This window comes from Tamandua tetradactyla, chromosome 21 (genome assembly GCF_023851605.1).
Source record: "Tamandua tetradactyla isolate mTamTet1 chromosome 21, mTamTet1.pri, whole genome shotgun sequence".
Taxonomy (NCBI): Eukaryota; Metazoa; Chordata; class Mammalia; order Pilosa; family Myrmecophagidae; genus Tamandua; species Tamandua tetradactyla.
In genome coordinates, this window is record NC_135347.1 from 40,802,234 (window position 1) to 40,814,139 (window position 11,906).

The following is an 11,906-nucleotide window of genomic DNA, read 5'->3' on the forward strand; positions in this document are numbered from 1 at the left end:
GCTTATATTTTGAGAAACAGTAACATTCAAAGTGACTTTGATAAAAAAGGGAAATAAGTAAAAAAAAACAGCAAAAGTTCAGTGGGGAAGAAAAGCCAAGTGGTATACTAAGAGCAAAATTAAATCATATAGACATAAGATGAAAAGAAAATCATTAAGCAAAATTACGGCAGTTTAGGATAGGTACTGAGAACCATTATAAAGCCTAACTTGACTTTTTAAAATATTACTTTGGTAATAGTATATATCAATAAGAGCAATAGAAGATTAAATAATTGAAAGGTACTTGTTTCTTCATTTACACAGTACTGAGTGCACTCACAGAATGGTATATACAATTTTGTTTTCTACACTTTAAGAAAGTCTGGAAATTAGAAAAGGTTCAGGGAAGAATAGCTGAAATATTTAAACTAAAGGTAAGTGAAGTTTGTGATACTCTCTTTTACTTTCTTATACTTAGGATATCATACATTCAAGTCCTATATCAAATTTTAATATTCTTTGAAACATGAAAATAAACTGCGATAATTCAGCTGTCCAGGTACTTACAGGAAATAATGGGGGTGGTTTCAATACTACATCAGGTAACTTTTCTCCTCTGGTGAATCCAACTGCCTCTATATTAAAGGTATAAGCAGCACGACCTCTTCCTTTATTCCCAGCCATCAGAACTGGTTATACCAGAAAAGTGGAAAATTCTGAAAGACATAATTATCAAGATGTATTGGATCATATAAAAATGAAACTAACATTTTAGAACAAAATCTAAAACTCTAACCCTAAAGTAGCACGGCTTGTTTAAAATACTTCTGGAAAGCAAATCTTGTGAAGAAATAAACACATCACAACTGATTCCTGAACTATCATACCCACTCAAGTTTTGCAAGTCAGACCAGACAGAGTCTCAACCAACTCATCCAAGGTGCTGGATGGCAGGTGACACTGGTGCTTCTTGGAGGAGCAAGAGGAGCTCACGCAACAGGAACGCAGGTGAAAAGTTTGCACAAGGCTGAGCTAATAGTCTTGCTTTTTCATAACAACTTGAAGACTATCATTAGTCCAACATATTTTAATTTCGAAATATTAATTTATCCCAGAAGTTTCATGTTAAAAAGGATTTTAGTGATCCAGTCCAATGCCCTCCTTTCAGAAATGGGATCAATAAAGACTTCTGAAGCGGTCCAGCCAAGGGGTAGGGGGTAGGGAGAGTTTAGGGCAAAACAGCTGAAATAGTTAATGTACAGGTAAGATAAATATATACTCTTCAAGGGGATAGTAGTGATACCATATACTCAAGTCCTATATTGAACGTCCGAATCCTCTGAAACCTAATTACACTTTGATGTGAGACGTATGCCTGCAGGACGGTTACAGGGATTCTGACACGGGGTTCCTTCACAGAAACGCTGCATTCAATTGTAGTGATGATTATAATGATTCTTTAAAGCTCTTCCCCACTGACAATATGGAGTGTCATTTACCCCTTTGAGCCCAAGAGAACAACGTGTTCTTCAGTACTAACTGGAGGTAAGAGAGATGATTTGATCTCTGCCTCTTCAACCTCAATTCTGAATCCAGTCAATTGCCCTCCATTCAAAACTACATAAGCCACAATTCTTCACACAGCTGTTGTAGAACTTAGCCCAGATTTCTTTCCAGGATAAAAAGTCATTAATGTTCATCTCGATTTTGCCATTTTAATAGTGAAGGTACAGCTCCAATAGGGGATACTTTTTGTACCTTTCTGACTGCAATTTGAATATAGGCTGGTCCAAAAGCCTGAGGAATCCCACTTACTTTCTCACAGGGCCAACACTAGAAAGCAAGCACTTCTTCACCCATGCCGTCTGTGAGAATCATTTAGGTAGCTTAATAATTATAGCAGTGGTAGGTAGATGGGTGGTTCAGTGGTAGAATGTTCCCCTTCCATGTGGGAGACCTGGATTCGATTCCCAGACCATGCAGCCCCCCAAAAAGTAAAACAGAGCAGTGGTTCTCAACGAGCCTAACCTGGGCCAGCAGCAGTATAACCTGGGAACTTAATGCAATTTGGGGGCCCCAACCCAGACCTACAAAAACAAAATGTTGGCAGTGGACCCAGAAAATTTTTAACAAGACCTTCAGGCAACTCTGATGCATGTTGAAGTTTGTGAAACACTGAACTGGACCAGTCAAATCAAGATGTCTGGGGATAAGGCTTGGGCCTGAGGTTTGCAAACTTCCTGGGTGATTCTTAATATTTAGCAAGCGTTGAGAATATCAGGACTGCTAAATAACAAGAGTGTCAAATCTATAGATCAGGTGCTTCATAGGTACCATTTTGAAGTGTAAAGTTATACAAATGATCCTCAATGATTTAAATAAATTTAAATAAATTACTTTAAAGGCGAAATGACCATGGTGACTGATGTAAATCTATACAGCATTCAGGATGTGGTAGCCTGACCTTTTAACCCATTTGCATGGAATATAGTACCATGCAGTGGTACCTGGAATAGTACCAAGGCATTGCACTTTAAAGGTCCACTGATTGGCCATTTTAAACATCCTTAATATATTTAAGGCTTTAATTACACACAAAGAATCACTGGCCATTTTAAACATCCTTAATACACTTAAGGCTTTAATTACACACAAAGAATCAAATCAAATGTTCATCATCTTTCTATCCTAAAATATTGTTTCCTCTTTTCTCCTTCTGTGAGTTGCTCAAATAGGATGGCATTCATTTTGATATGATGGCTAAGATACCGACAAGATTTTTAGATATAATTGTGCATTGTATATTTTGCAAATGCATTCTTCCTTATATGCCTGCATATTTGACAGTTTTCCCTTCTTCATAACTGCTTGAACATTAAAAATTATTTTATTATTGTTATGTTTAATGTTGCCATTTTAAAGTACAACTCTATATCTTTTGTTTATTACTTTTTATTATGGAAATTTCAATAATATACAAATGCAGAGAGGACAGTATAATAAACCTCTATGTACCCACCACTCAGCTTCAACAGTAATAAAATATGGCTAATCTTATTTTATCTATACTCTCTCACTCCCACCCCCACAATGTCTTCTCTGAGAGGCAAAGAGCTTTCTTAAAACAACAACAAAAACATTCTCACAATTATCTCATACCCCAAACTTTAACAACTCCTTAATATTATCATCTATACGGTCACTATTTGAATTTCCTCAGTAGTTACATAAATGTCTTTTATATGGTTTGTTCAAATCAGGAGACAAAAAGTTCATACCCAGCATTTACGGCATTTGATCAACCTGTCTCTTAAACCTCTTTTAAACTGTTTCAGATGCCCCCTCTTTTTTTTTTTTTTGTTATTTATTTGTTGAAGAAACTATGTCATTGTCCTGTAGAATGCTTCTCAAAACTTAAGATAAATGCAATTACCTGGGACTCTTGTTAAAATGCAGATTCTGCTTCAGTTGGTCTAGGGTAGGGCCTGAGATCTGCATTTCTAACAAGTCCTCAGAGGATGCCAAGGCTTCTGGTTTGCAGACCGCACTTTAAGGAGCAAGGCTGTACAATCTTGCATATTCTGGATTTGGCAGATTGCATATCTAACAGATGGATTAACACATATTCTCTATATTTCCCATAAACAGGTGGACTGGAAACTTACTCAGATTTGGGTTTGATTATTTTACAACAATATTTAAAAGAGATGCTCTATTTTTGCTACTGCATCACTTTGGAATACACATGAAGTCTGGTTTTCGCTCTTGGTAATGTCAGGCTGGTTACTGGGTTCAGGAACTGCCAGTTTGTTTTACCTCTTATAAAGTTCCCCATCAGCTATTCACCTAATGATTTTAGCAGCCATTGAGGATAATTGCCAGGATCCATTATTTTGTTATGGATTGCAAAATGGGGATAAACAATTTTTTAATTCTTTCTATATTTATTAGCTGGAATTCTATCAGGAATCAGTTTCCTTCATCCTGTAATCCACCTTGAATTACAGGAAAGGTATTTTTAAAAAACAGGAAAGGTACCTTTTAAATTAACCAAGCTCTTTCCACCTGTCCACATTAAGAAAGGGAAAAACATCCAAATGAGCGTCTTTCATTTGCTGAGTCAGTAAAGGATATGCTGAGCCTACAGGCCTCCCAAGAATGAAAATTGCTGAACCGAACAGCTCGCACCTTCACTCTAAGAAACTCACTGCAGGAGCCCAATAGGCATAATCAAGACCACTGGGCTGTATCCCAGTTCAAATTGCCACTAATTAAAGATTAAGAACAAGTCTAGGTAGGATTTCCCAAATTTGCCTAATCATAAGAATTACCTTAAATGTTCAAACCTACCGGATCAGAATCTTCAGAGGTGGGTACTGGAAAGCAGTTTGGGAAATAAACTATAGAGAAACCAAGTATATCAGTTACCACTGTTTGATGGAAATATCCACTGAAAGATACAAACTCTGTTGACCCTTAAATTCTGTATTTATCAAGCAATCTTTGAGTGTATAAATAGATATCATTAGTGAATATTCTTCCCTTGGCAGAAAAATCAATCCTAGCTCTTGAGACACCCTTAATTACATAGCATTCTGGCCAAAAATTCCATCTGTTTTTTCGTTTGGTTATCATGAGTCAGTTCCCTCACACCAGGGGAAGCTGGTAAGTTCACTTTCTTGATCTGCAAAGCTGAAAAGCAGTCTCTGGACTCTGGTAACTGTCTCAGGAAAAATGGCTCACAAGTCAAGTCCAAGCATCACTTTGAAATTCATTAAGTGACTCAACCATTAACTTGTTCCATTTTCACCTTGCTCAAGTTATTGAATGAAGGTTTACACCAACTTTCCCCATTTCCTGTTTTTCTAAATCTTCCTTAACTTCATAAAGCCTCATTTCATTCAGTCATTTATTTAACCACCTTGAGCATTCCAGGTACTATACTAAGAGTCAGAGAGCACTGAACAAAATCAAGTCCCTGCTCTCAGGGCTTACATTTCAGCAGATGATAGAACATACACAAATAAACAAATACATGTGCAATATAACATTATGTGCTCTGCAGAAAAATAGATCATGAGAAGGAGAATAAGGAAAGGGGATGGTGGTAGCTTTTTCCACAGGGTAGTCAAGGGAAGGTCTTTCCTTTGAGGATAAATCTGAGCATGGTCCTAAAGAGGGACCATGAGCCACAATATGGAAGGGTAGGGTGGGGATGGATACAGATGGGAAGTACAGAGGCCCGGAGGAAGCCACAAGCTGCGAGCACCTACAGAGCAAGAAACCAAGGTAGTTAGTGAGCTGCAAGAGGAGAGGTTGGCTGAGGCCAGATCTACTGAAGCTCTGTGAGCTGCAGTAATAGATGTGGCTTTTATCTGACTTGTAATGAGAAGCTATGTCGACAAGGATGCTAAATGCAAGTGTCATCAATGGTCCCCTAAAGACAAAACCCACTGGCTTTTCTTCTTGTGAATGCTCTTGGACTTCTTAAGCACATGGCTCCTTATTGCCTCCTCCCTTCTGAAACTCTCTCGCCCCTAGGCTTTATTAAAAGTATGTTTTCTAGGATCTTCTGCCACACTGACTACTTCTTCTCCTTTCTTTATTAAACTCCCTAATAATGGATTTCCTCAAGGTTCAATCTTTGGTCTTCTGCTCTTTTTCTATCTTTGGAAAATGCACCTACTCTCAGGGTTTCTTACCTCACCCAGACCATTATCTCTGTCACTGACCTCTGTCCTGAGTTACAGCCCATTTTCTCACTACTAAAGGAATATTTTGATGTCACTTTAAACTCAAAATCCTGAGATCATCTTTCCCCTCACTATCTTGCCTTTCATATAGAATATCCCTATTTCTATCCATGGTGCATTATTTTTCCAGTTACCAATATTTGAAGATTTGGACAGAGCCTGGTATTGATTCCTCGTTCTGTTCCTCCCCTCCTGTGCATTCAAGCATTTGATTCTTCTGCCAAAATGTCCCTTCCTTTCCATGTCCTTTACCACAAGCCAGCTTGGCCCTTTCCATCCTACTCCTCATTAACTGCAAGAGCCTCTTAGTGGTATTCCTAGCTTCTTCCTTTATATTTTAAGTCTTCCACATTATTCATCAGAAAGCATAGCTCTGATTTTGCCACTCCAGGATAGCCTCTTGACTAGAGAAATAAATCCAAACTCCCTATCCCAGCTCTCAGAGCCAATTAAGTTGGTTTCAGGCTAGGTTCCTGACTCAATGGCCTTGACCTGAGTCACGTCTTGACATCCATTCTCCCAAATTCAACCTAGACCCCCGTCCTTTCTGCCTAACTGTATCTCTTTTCAGTTTAAGATACAGCTTAAGTCCTTCAACATCCACAACACTCATTTCGCTGCATCCTGCTTAACATAAATGGACATATACTGCTACACTCCTGAATTCTAGAAGAAATATAGAAAATGCTCCTTTTGGGAAGCTGGTCTTTTCCAAGAGGGACGTGTTTCACTTACATTTTGTATTTGTGTGTTTGTTTCTTTGACTGTATTTACAGCAGAGATTTTATATTTTTCACTACCTAGTGCAATGCTTTATAAAGAGTCATGGCTCCAAAATTAATGGTCAACTCCATTCTTTTTTCTTTTTGTTTTGTACTGATTTAACGAGCAAAACTACCCAGAGAAGTATAATTTATTCAGTCTTTTATTAAGATTTTTTTTTAACTTTCTGACCATAACATTTGGGGTCCTGGCTGTTCATGAGAATCATGAGCAGAACTACAAAATATTCCCACATTTCACACGGAACAGAAAGATCAGAATCACTATGGGTAGGATTTAGACGGTAGGCCTTTCTAAAAATTCCCAGAAGATTACATTTTGCAACCTAAATTTTAACCTCCCATTTTACAGATGAGGAAAGTGAGGCCTAAAGTGACTATAAGGACACAAAGTTAATTTGTCAGCAAAGGCAAGACTGAGTTAAAGCCTCAGGATACTTTTTCATTGTCCTTTCCTCCACATTACATTGCCTGAAGCATATTTCTAGGCTAGGTGAAAACCTTTTTAATCCCAGGGATATCATTAATCTTTGCAGTGAGGTGAATTATGGCAAAATGGGCTGGATTTAAAAATGTAGTCAGTAGCATTGATTCCTCCACCCCCTTTTAGGATGCCTCTAGAAAATTCCTATGCAAAATTTTCCAAGATGGTTTTGTAATGGATGTGGTTCAAGCATCCAAGTACTGAAATGCAAAAGCTCATTCTAATCAACTATAACCACCTCGCCACAGGAGCTGAGCTGATCTCTGAAATTCCTCCTAGGTCTAGCATTTTGAGTTGTGATTGTGGCTTAAATGTATTGTCCTCCATGACTAACACAGTTCCTTGCACAAATTAGTTAGGTGAATAAATGTACAGATAAACAGACAGGCACAAGCATGGAAGCTAGGGGGAGCCCGATGAAGGTATTCTACAGGAAAAAAATGCAGGTGACTTTCTTCTAACATGTTTTCTCATAGAATATTGCAATTATATACTTAACCTATTCAAAATTCCTACCCTTCCAATTCATTTTGCATCCAGTCTGTAGACTATCATTCCTAAAATATTATCATTTATCAAACCTTTATTGAGTGCTCTTAAGTGCCAACCATAGTACAAACAAAGGATATAAGGCATAAGACATCCACACATCACATGTAATTGCTATCGTTCCCTAGGGCTCCAGCTCTAGCCTTGTTTTCTTCTTACTACAGAAGAGTGAAATTAAAATATTTTTGCTTGATTATGCCCAAAAGAATTTTGAAAAACAAATTACTTCTGCACACACTGGTGAAGAAATATCTAGAACTATTCATAAGTGTAAACAGTTGAAAACTGTCACTTTCAGCATATTAAAATTATTGGCATTTTTTTCATTAAACTGTTGTATCACTCTTACAAATGTACCTAGTGGAATCTAAATACTGTAGTGACTTGACATTAATTCTCCATCATCCATTTAAAAAAATAAATAAATAAAGTACATGAATAAGTTCTTCTTAATTAGTGAGAAATTTTACATTTCAATCTTGTATTTCTAATCTACCTCTCACAGAATTATATCCTAATAGGGTGGGCCACGGTGGCTCAGCAGGTAAGAATGCTTGCCTTGCCAAGCCCGAGGACCTGGGTTCGATTCCCGGTGCCTGCCCATGTAGAAAAAAAAAAAAAAGAATTATATCCTAATAGATTACATTTTGCTGAAAGTTTTTTGAATATCTATCATATTTGTTGCAAAAATACGTACATAAATTAAGATTAAGCAAATTTTAATTTTCTGTTAATTCAACAGTCTGTTTTTCTAAATTATTATAATTATTAGAACATAACTAATAAAAAAACACTAAATGTTGATCAATTACTAAGCATAAAAAAAACTATTAAAAATTCATCTTTTGATTTGATTGATGGGCCTTTCAAAAATTAGTTTAGGTATTACATTTTACTTTCTCAATTTAGTTCATAAATATATTTATCGCCAGAATGAACAGGTTTTAGCATTAATTACGTTTTCCTTTTTTGTAGCTGCCCATGCTGAAACTCATCTCATATTCATATACATCAGGATATGGAAAGAGAAGATTTTTTGATACAGTAATATCATTAGATTTTTGTACCTAGATAGTCACATAGTAACCTATTTTCTTAATTATTTTTAATGATCTATCAGCTGACAATTCAATTTGATCTTCCAAAAATTTTGTTGAAAGCCAAAAACTAGAAACCACCAAATTTTCTTCACCTTCTTAACAAAGACACCTATAGAACTTTCCTTTGTCTTGGCAATCACACATTGTTCATAACGCCAAGCAATGCACCAAATCCAGGGTGAATAAGAGGTATGCCTTTCTTTTGTAAAATGGAAAAAGACAAATGGGAAAGATAAGTTAGGAATGGAAAACTAGCAAGATGTAGACCTCCAGCCTCTAAGGTAGGTGAATTCTGAACGTTAGAAAGGAGTACATACAAAAGTTGAGCATCTGGGAAGCAACTTCCATAATCATTTGAGCCTGGGAGCCGTTAGGAAACATGTACACCTCCAGTTCATGCCCCACAGCGGTGACACTACTCTAGAAACTCTTCCCAGTGAGTCTATCCACTTTACCTCCCAATGAGGGAGTCCATCCACTTTAGGTTCACTTAACCTCTTTGGAGAATTCTCCAATCTTTTTTGTTGTTGTTGTTTTGCAGGGGCAGGCACTGGGAATCAAACTCAGGTCTCCAGCATGGCAAGAATTCTCCAATCTTTAAATCCAGCCTTGTTCTCTCTCCTCTTTTAAGAACTCTATCTTGACCATCTGCATATTTCTACCTATGTATCTTACAAATATCTCAACTCAGTGTGTCCTGAACTGAAATTTCCAGCAAACCTGTTCACTATCTGCAGCCCCTTTCTTGATGAATGACACCTTAGTAGCCCCAATCAGAAACCTGATAGTCATCCTCACCTCCTTTCTCTCCATTCCCTCATCTAATTATAGAAGACTATCAGGTCTGTGTGCTCTCCCACACACTCCCTTTCTTTCACCTCTCCTTTAGTTTACTCCCTCATGGTCTCTCACCTGAACCTCTAAAACAGAACAAACTTCCCATGGACAGTCTTTCAATGCACTCTCCATTTGCCTTTCTACAAAACATATCTTGACCTGTCACTCTCAACCTTATAAACACCCAAGAGAGTTTTTTTGAGTCTAACTTTCTGCCTCTAGTCCTCTGCATCCCAGACTCTAACCACAGCAAACGCTGCTACCCTAGTTTTGCACAGTGTACCCTCCGCCTGGAGTGTCCTCCCACATCCACTTGAGGAAGCCCGAGCAATCCTTTTAAGACTCCTTGAAAATGTCACTTTCTCTGTGACTATTTTCAACACCCTACACAGAGGTAGTCCTCTCCCTTCTCAGCGTTTACCAAGTAGTACATGCTTCTATGGCTGGTTTTAGAATTGTAATGTAATTGTTCATTTCTTGCCTGTCCCCCCATTATGTCTCTTCATTCATTTATTCATCAAGTAGTTACTAAGCACCTTCTATGAATCAGGACATCTTCTATGCATTGGGAACATAGCAATGAACAAAACGAAGTCTGTGCTCTCATGGAATTCATAATCTAGTATAGGAAATGGAGAATAAATTTAAATTAAACTCAAGGCCTACAGTGGAAAGAGTGGAAACTAGATTTGGGAACACCCCGTCTATAGAAAGGATGGTTGAAGAAGTCTTTTCTTCATTCAGTAATATCTGAGCACCCTGAAGAATGTAAGGGAGAGAGGCTTTCCCTGAGGAAGGTAGGGGAGGGAACCATGCAAGGAATTTGGAAAGGATATCTAGGGAGAAAATGGGATATAAGGAGAGGGATCTGTAAATGCATAGGGTCTCTATAAAAACCTATTCTTCTTTTTATGTCCTATCCCTAACCAGAGCCTGGCAAAAAAATACAATAAATGTTGGGTGAATTTTTGCTGAGATTTTGGTCTCACAAGGATATCATTTCATTTCAACTCCAACGGTTTCTTTCTGCCTAGATGAAAAATACCCGAACTGCTGGGAGCGCTGTATTTCCCTGCTGAGAATGTCCTAATAAAAACATCTTTTAGCTGTACTCTATTGCACCTAATTTCGACTCCTTCTGTGGTCTATACCCCATATTTGCTTTGTATTGCAAAAATTTGTGTACAGATATTGTTTTCCTTCGCATTCTTGAGAACTCAGATCATGTCTTTCTCACACAATTATTTTCCTCATACAGCATCTAGCTCAGGGTCATGCACATAAAAGTGCCCCCCTAGGTGGTGACTGGATAACCTCCAAGGATTAGTAAAATCTTCAGAAAGGTCGCATCCCCACCAAATGCCTTAAAAATGTAGAAGAGCATATACCTCTGTTTCTATTAAGGCTTATTAGTAACTGCCAGAGTAAGGGTTTCCATAATTATCTTTTATAATGTTGTCTCATGGGTCCCTTAATAATTTTTCCTGACTGAGTGGGGAGGTAAATCAAGCTCTCAAGGGAATTTTCTAAGCCTAAATGGATGTTTCAAAAGCTGCAGATAAGGAGAGGGGAGGTTGCAGGCACCGGGTGTTAATAACAGAGGTGATTTACGTGGCTGGCGGGACCACACCCAGTTATTATTCACTTTTCCAGGCGTCAGAAGGGCTGGCTGCCTCCACCTTTCCTTGGTTGGGCATGCCTACCAACTTTCCTTGCTCTCTTCCAACAGCGAACCAACTAACCAAAAATGAGGGGCGAGGGGAGGTGAAGAAAAATAAAGAATTTTACTTTTCAAAAAGAAGAAAAATCTTAACAAACTCCCTCCCCACGAAGGGTAAAATGCCCACAGTTAAAAACAGATCCTGAATAATCTGTCCTTAGGGGGCAAGTCTGCGGCAATGACTAGTACCTGAAAAATCGCATAGTCACAGGATTTGGTAAATCTCCTACCATCAGTAAGAGTAAATAAGTTCCCCCCTAAATCACTTGGTCCCAGGAAGTGGAGACCAAGTAAGATCCAGAAACCACAACTAAAAGATTTTGAATGGAGCAGAAGAGGATAAAGCTATCTCTCAACATTTCTCCTCCCAGAGGACCTTAAATCTCCACGCCTGGCTTCCCCCACCCACTCCATGTGCCTCTTTAAACTCCCCCCTAACCACCTCGTCCCCTCCCAGGGTCCCGGTTGCTTCCTCAGTTACCTGCTCACTAAGTCTCCCGGCTCGGGCAAAACTGCAGCCGAGGTGCCGGCCGGCAAGGAAGGGGTGCGGATGGAGGGAGCCGGCGCCGCCGGCCGGGGGATCTACCTCTGGAGCAGCGCGCCCCGCCCTCCACGCGGCCGCAGGCCCGCGTTCTGAGCCCGGCCATCTAGCCCCGCCCAGCCCGCAGCCAGGCCCCACCTCCTGGGTTAAAGGTTTTT

At 38.8% G+C, this 11,906-nt stretch overlaps 1 protein-coding gene across 5 annotated transcripts in view; it reads right to left on the reverse strand.

Annotated features, from left to right (window-relative positions):
• POLR3G (RNA polymerase III subunit G) overlaps positions 1–11,816 on the reverse strand; it is a 46,103-nt gene extending 34,287 nt beyond the window's left edge. For 4 of the 5 annotated variants that reach the window (XM_077139168.1, XM_077139167.1, XM_077139166.1 and 1 more), the window contains exons 1-2: positions 11,689–11,816; positions 550–698 (exon numbers count right to left, since the gene is read on the reverse strand). In XM_077139168.1, the coding sequence (XP_076995283.1) occupies positions 550–666 (117 nt within the window). In that variant the 5' untranslated portion in view covers positions 667–698; positions 11,689–11,816. Of the gene's footprint in view, positions 1–549; positions 699–4,332; positions 4,383–11,688 lie in introns of all 5 variants that reach the window. The other variant, XM_077139165.1, reaches the window with a different exon arrangement.
• Between the last annotated feature and the right edge of the window lie 90 nt (positions 11,817–11,906).